Source organism: Otolemur garnettii, unplaced genomic scaffold, assembly GCF_000181295.1.
Source record: "Otolemur garnettii isolate 467f Iridium unplaced genomic scaffold, OtoGar3 scaffold00027, whole genome shotgun sequence".
Taxonomy (NCBI): domain Eukaryota; kingdom Metazoa; phylum Chordata; class Mammalia; order Primates; family Galagidae; genus Otolemur; species Otolemur garnettii.
In genome coordinates, this window is record NW_003852422.1 from 13,431,118 (window position 1) to 13,437,648 (window position 6,531).

The window sequence follows — 6,531 nt, forward strand, 5'->3', positions numbered from 1 at the left end:
TGGGGATTCGAACCCACCACCTTAGGTGTATGTGGCTGGCGCCTTAGCCGCTTGAGCCACAGGCGCCAAGCCAGCAGAGAAACTCTTAATAGGAAAATGTTAATTGAAAAATTTTGGCAAAAAACTCATGGCTCTTGTATCATGACAATGCACCAGCTCACACGGTACTATGTGAGGGATTTTTTAGACAGCAAGCAATAGCTGTACTGGCACACCTTCCCCACACACCTGACCTGGCCCCAATGACTTTTTTCTTTACCTGAAGATAAAGGAATATTGAAAGGAAGACATTTTGATGACATTCAGCACATTAAGGGTAATATGATGACAGCTTTCATGGCCATTCCAGAAAAAGAGTTCCCATTTGAAAGGTGACCTAGGTACTAGTATCAATGTGTAGTTTCCTGGGGGTCTTCAAAGATGACCATAGTGATATTCAGCAATGAGCTATGTAGCATTTTTTGTAGGATGAGTTCACAAACGTAATTGTCAGACCTCTCATAGTTGTGCTGGCATATGATAATATTCAATATATGTCAGCTATTTTATCATCATCATCACTTGCTTTTCTATCATTTTGAAATTATATTACAGTGAAATCACTCCCAATAAAAGGACAGGTGCAGGAATCCCTTGTAGGAATCAGTCCAGACAATCACAGACAGTACTAAAAAGAAATATAGTAGAATCTCTATAATTGACCACCTCCTTAAGTTGACCTAATTTTCACAGACTGACATGCACCACATGTACGTATTAGCACAGTAGGCGTAAAGCCTTATGTTGACCAGTTTGTTACAGTCCCTTGGGTGGTCAACTTACAGAGGTTCTACTGTACTTATGCACAGTCACATCTACCCTGATCATCTCTCCCTCGGACAACTGCAAATACTTTCCTATCTGGTGCACCTATATCTATTCTCCCTGCACCAGCAAGTTTGCTTGCTAAAGCCAGGGGGCTGTCCTTGCTTCCCTTTGCTAAGGATACAAAGCAAACCCCCCACTTCTGCCCACAGGTCTGCTTTGTCTGGCCACTCCCTCCTCTCCAGTGTCACCTGACTGGTTCCTTGACTTTCTATTACAGCTGCATTAACCTCTTTCAACCCCCTCCATACCCCTGTAAATTCTCATCATCTTTCAATCACCCATTTCCTCCTCTGGGAAGCCCTGGCTGACCCTATGGCTGGACAGACCTGTCACTTGGTACCTGGCTCTGGGCTCCTGCTTTTTGGTATTCAGCCACATGCTGTGGGCTGAGTACCTGCCTGCCCACTGACATGCTTCCTCCAGGACAGCACTGGCTGTGCCTATGTAACTCAATATTGAGACCTCACTGCCAGTTCACTGCCCGGTAGCCAATTAAAATGTGTGGGTGAACGGATGAAGAGAAAGCTGACCTTTCCTTTTTAATTAATCTTTTGATTGCCCAGTGTTACATTAGGCCATATAATGGTAATAGAATTAGCAAGATATGGCTCGGCGCCTGTGGCTCAAGTGGCTAAGGCACCAGCCACATACACCTAAGGTGGCAGGTTTGAATCCAACTTGGGCCCGCCAAAACAACAATGACGGCTGCAACCAAAAAATAACCGGGTGTTGTGGCAGGCACCTGTGGTCCCAGCTACTTGGGAGGCTGAGGCAGAAGACCTGCTTGAGCCCAGGAGTTGGAGGTTGCTGTGAGCTGAGATGCCATGGCACTCTACCCAGGGGGATAGCTTGAGGCTCTGTCTCAAAAAAAAAAAAAAAGAAATAGCAAGATTTGCTGGGTGTTATGAAATCTGTGGATGTGACATGTGAGAAGCGACCAAATCACAGCAAAGGAGAGGTGGGTCATATAAACAACTGAGCTACTAAAAATGGAAGAGCTTGGTGAAATACCAGATGCTTCAGAAAAGAATGATTTGGTCTGGGTACAGTGGTTTGTGCCTGTAATCCTAGCACATTGGGAGGCCAAGGTGGGAGGATCACTTGAGGCCAGGAATTCAAGACCAGCCTGAACAACACGGCAAGACCCCCATCTCTATGAAAAATAGAAAAATGAGTTAGGTGTTGCGGTGTGTGTCTGTAGTTTCAGTTACTTGGGAGGCTGAAGCAGGAGGATCGCTTGAGCCCAGGAGTTTGAGGTTCCTGTGAGCTATGATAATGCCACTGTACTCTACCCTGGGAAAGAGTGAGACCCTGTCTCAAAAATTAATTTTAAAAAGAGAAAGAGAGGGTGGTGCCTGTGGCTCAAAGGAGTAGGGTGCCAGCCCCATATGCCGGAGGTGGCGGGTTCAAACCCAGCCCCGGCCAAAAACTGCAAACAAAAGAAAGAAAAGAGAGAGAGAATGACTAAGAAACATCTTTAGGAAACCTAATGAAGCCTTCAATCCTTTGATAAAAATTATACTTTAGCCTTGTAGCATATGGCCAAACATAATGCGATATTAGATACCAACAATCTTTTATAAGAAAGTTATTCCCAAGATACAAGATAATACTTTATTGTCCATGTTAAGAATAAGCACTTAAATTTATTAAATATAACTTATTTTCATAATTTTAGATTCACATTCAAATTAACACCCCAATTGATACTTCCTATTATTCATCTGAATATTCTGTCTACAGTTTAAATGTGTACATTAAAAATAGGTTTATTACAAGATAAATGCAATCCCCCACCATGACCGATGCAGCATAATCTATACAACTTAACCATAGAGCTTACAAATCATCTGTTTCCTGAGTACTAGAAGATTCTTGTTTGCTTATATACAGACACAATGTTGGTTTTCAGGTTCTTGTTTTTTCTAGGGAACAATGAATCAGACAGAGAGTATTGTGCTTTACGTACCATCACCTCAAGGCATTTATTTAAACAGATCACCAAAGCAGCCAGTGGACAATTTACTCATCCTCGAGTGTTTACCTAGCAATGTATCTATTTTCTTTAAGGTTAAATTTTAAAAACCGCCGTGCACTCAGTACCTGTTAGTGTTTTCCCTTTTTTCCTATAGTAAACACCAAAGACAACAGCAGCCACGATTGCCACGCACACAAAGAGAAGCAGAATGATTAAACTGGGCAGGCCAATCTGGGGTTCTGTATTGGAAAAAAAGAGAAATAGGGATTATTGAATTTTACTAAGTTTAAGAACAAAACCCTATAAATCAAACCCCATATCAAGGATCTTGGTCCGGAATGAGCTAGGTGGGAAGGTCCCCAGCTCTGGAAGTGTTTGTCAGTGATCTCTCACATTCTGAAGGGCAGGGCCCACAATCTAGCCCAGCCCTGCTCACTCAACCTTCATCCCACCAGGAGGCCAGCCCAGGACGCTCATGATGTTTCTACTTTAGAGCAACTCTATTTGTGCGTACCACGCCACCTGGCTTCATCTTGGCTTCCCTCCAGATTGCCTCAACCTCCCCAGGTGGATATCTTGGCAGGCAGAAGGAAGCCCCTTATCTTATCTCATTCCTAACAGCGTCATGGCACCAGGGTTCTGCTGGTCTTGAGAACAGAACCACAGCCATCCTATGAAGTATCTTCGCTGCTCCATTCATGACACCATGTGGACTCAACATTTCTTTGTCCCTCCTTGATCACGTCAGTGCCAGAAAAAGCTTCACACTGTGAACTCTTGGTTTGCTTGTTCTGGTTTTCTGGACTCCTATTTTCCTCTCCTCTCCTTTATGAAATAACTTTTTATTTCCTTATTATTTCTAAGGTTATCTGCAAAATGGTCTTTTATAAAGTGTGCTCCAATTCTATATAACTCCGTATCAAGAATGCCTAAACATCTTCCTCTTTTCCAAAATGTCAAATCTAAACCCCATTAACCTTGTTACTCTGTGGCCTGGGTTCTCTTGCCACATTGGGTGGGTCTTCTCGCCACTTTCAGCATCTCTTCCGACATCTGGACCCACCTCCACACTGTCTGACTCTCCTGCAGTAACCAACCTCCACCACTAACCATCGACATTCTGTCAATCTTTAAAATTGTACTGAAGATGAATCTAATGCACAAAATGTGGCATAAATAGGTAGCTTTTATTAGTTATCCCCAAACCAATATAGAAAATTATCAAGGAAACAACATCTGGAATTAAAATACCGATAAAAATGTGATACTGAGCTGACCACGAACAGGATGAAATGAAAAGGGACAGATGAACTCTTGTAGGAAAGATATAGCATGTCAGTCAGGAGGGATCTGGACAAGCTGATCTATCTGCCAGCCAAAGGCTCTTTTAAAACATACCATTTGGTGGCTTTATAGATGGCAGAGAAGAACTGCAAACCACATCAGATTTCTCCGTCCCGGGATGTTCTACTGTCTTTCCAAAGATGGTACAGCTGTGGGAAGGTGAGAGCGGGGATGTAGTTAAGTGTTTTGGTTTTATATTCTTTTTTAAAATTTCAGGTTAATGCGAGGGTACAACAACTAGATTACACTGTTTGCATTTGTTACGTACAGTCCCTTTTGTAGTTGTGTCCTGCACCCAGGAGGTGTGTCGTATCTCCTTACATTGTGCAAAAATCTTGTTAAAAAACAAATGAATGAAAGACTGTACTAGCTTGCTATCCCTCTCTGGAGACGGACCCCTATCTTTTTGGACTTTTGAGTCCCCAGGGCCTTCCCTAGAGGAGCAGCACATCATGAGGGTGGGAAAATCGATTGAACTAAGGCAGCCACTGCCTGGGTTCCTAAGTACCACTCCGGGAGTGGGGTCAGTAAGAGAACTGGTCAGAGTCTTCAGTAAAGAACTTTCCAGTAGCTTCAATAACCATGGCTAAGTAATACGCTTTTGATTTTGATGATTGCTCTTTGCAAGCTGAAATATATAGAAAATCCTCTTTCCTATAAAAACTGCATAGGTGGATCCGAAAATAAACATGTAATACAGAATATACTGGGAAGTGAAAGAAGGAATACATTAATTATTAGTATTCAGCATCAAACATGCAATCAAAGGCCCCAGGAATTTCTTTCTTTTTTTTTTTTTGAGACAGAGCCTCAAGCTATCCCCCTGGGTGGAGTGCTGTGGCATCACAGCTCACAGCAACCTCCAACTCCTGGGTTCAAGCAAGTCTCCTGCCTCAGCCTCCCAACTAGCTGGGACCACAGGCACCTGCCACAACGCCTGGCTATTTTTTTGGTTGCAGCTGTCATTGTTGTTTTGGCGGGTCCGGGCTGGGGATTCGAACCCGCCACCTTAGGTGTATGTGGCTGGGTCTTAGCCACTTGAGCCATAGGTCTCAAACCAGGAATTTCACTGTAGATACACTGACATAAAAGTGAAAAAGTACAGATATGAGCATCTGCATTACAGAATCACATATTCTTGCAAAAGACTAGAAACAACCTAAATGACTATCAACAGAGAACATACTAAATAAACTGTGGTACATCTCTACAATGAAACATTCCACAGCTGTAAAAAACCACAAAGATCTAGGTGAACTAATATAGTAAAAGCTTTAGGATATATTATGTGGAAAAAAACCCCGAGGTGCTTATAGTGTGCAAATATTTACATAAAAGGCAGTTTCTATGTGTACATATACAACACACACATACAAATCTCTGAATGAATAAACCAGTGATATTAGAAAGTTGGGAAAAGCAAGAGTGGTTATTGAATGATAATAAATGTTATAAATCACTTTTAACTGAGTATGGTTAGAAAAAGGGAAAAAGAAGCTGCAACTTTAAGTCACAGATTACTGAATCTAAAAGGACACACAAAGTTTCCATCACACGTTGGGATGAAGGATTGATTTTTTTTCCCATGCTGAATTGGTATTTTTCATTTTGAACATGGCTTCAAGAGGAAGCCAAACCCAAGAGAATCTGTCTGTTTTCAACCCAGATGAGACAGTAAGGTTGTTTAAAATCAGCAGTCTTTTGGCTCCTGTATCACCACTTACTTGGTCCAGGGTTTGCATTTGTCCGTGGAAGAAAAGGCATTTGAGAAGTAGCCTACAGGGCAAGGCTTGCACACTGTGTCCTGGTTGAGCTGCACTGTCAAAAGAAGCAAACAGAAAAAACAAACAAAACACAAACAAGGACACTTAGAGATCAGCCAGGATGATTTTCCAGAGGCTCTGAGGTGAGGAACTGCCCCTCTCTGCTCCCCAGCTCCCCGTCCTGCTGACACCACGATCAAATTGCTTCAGCCCCTGCTGGCTTGTGCCAGGGAACCAGCATAAGTGAGTTACGGACTGTGTTCAGGTCACTGGCTCAATGTCAGACCACTGACACTGGTGTCTGAGGTCCAGGTCTAGGTAGCTCTTGTCCTGACCCTTTACTGATCAGAGCCATTGCCCTGGTCACTCACACCTTGCTTCCTAGTCTGGGAGTTTGTGTGTAGCAGCTCGTATAGCCTATGGCTAGGAGGAGTGAGAGTTATAGGAAACACCTGTAATAGAACACCTTGGTGAAAAGGGCAAGGAGAGAGATTTGGTTCTAACAAGCATGAGTGAGCTCGCGAGATGACAGCATTGGTGAATTGGCAGTCTCTACACCTGTGGTGTTGAGAAGCACGA

The 6,531-nt window shown here is 43.0% G+C and overlaps 1 protein-coding gene across 1 annotated transcript in view; it reads right to left on the reverse strand.

Annotated features, from left to right (window-relative positions):
- TNFRSF11A (TNF receptor superfamily member 11a) overlaps positions 1–6,531 on the reverse strand; it is a 57,204-nt gene that overhangs the window by 17,849 nt on the left and 32,824 nt on the right. The window contains exons 5-7 of the mRNA XM_012804289.1: positions 5,914–5,965; positions 4,244–4,338; positions 2,971–3,084 (exon numbers count right to left, since the gene is read on the reverse strand). Coding sequence (XP_012659743.1) covers positions 2,971–3,084; positions 4,244–4,338; positions 5,914–5,965 — 261 coding nt within the window. The remainder of the gene's footprint in view (positions 1–2,970; positions 3,085–4,243; positions 4,339–5,913; positions 5,966–6,531) is intronic.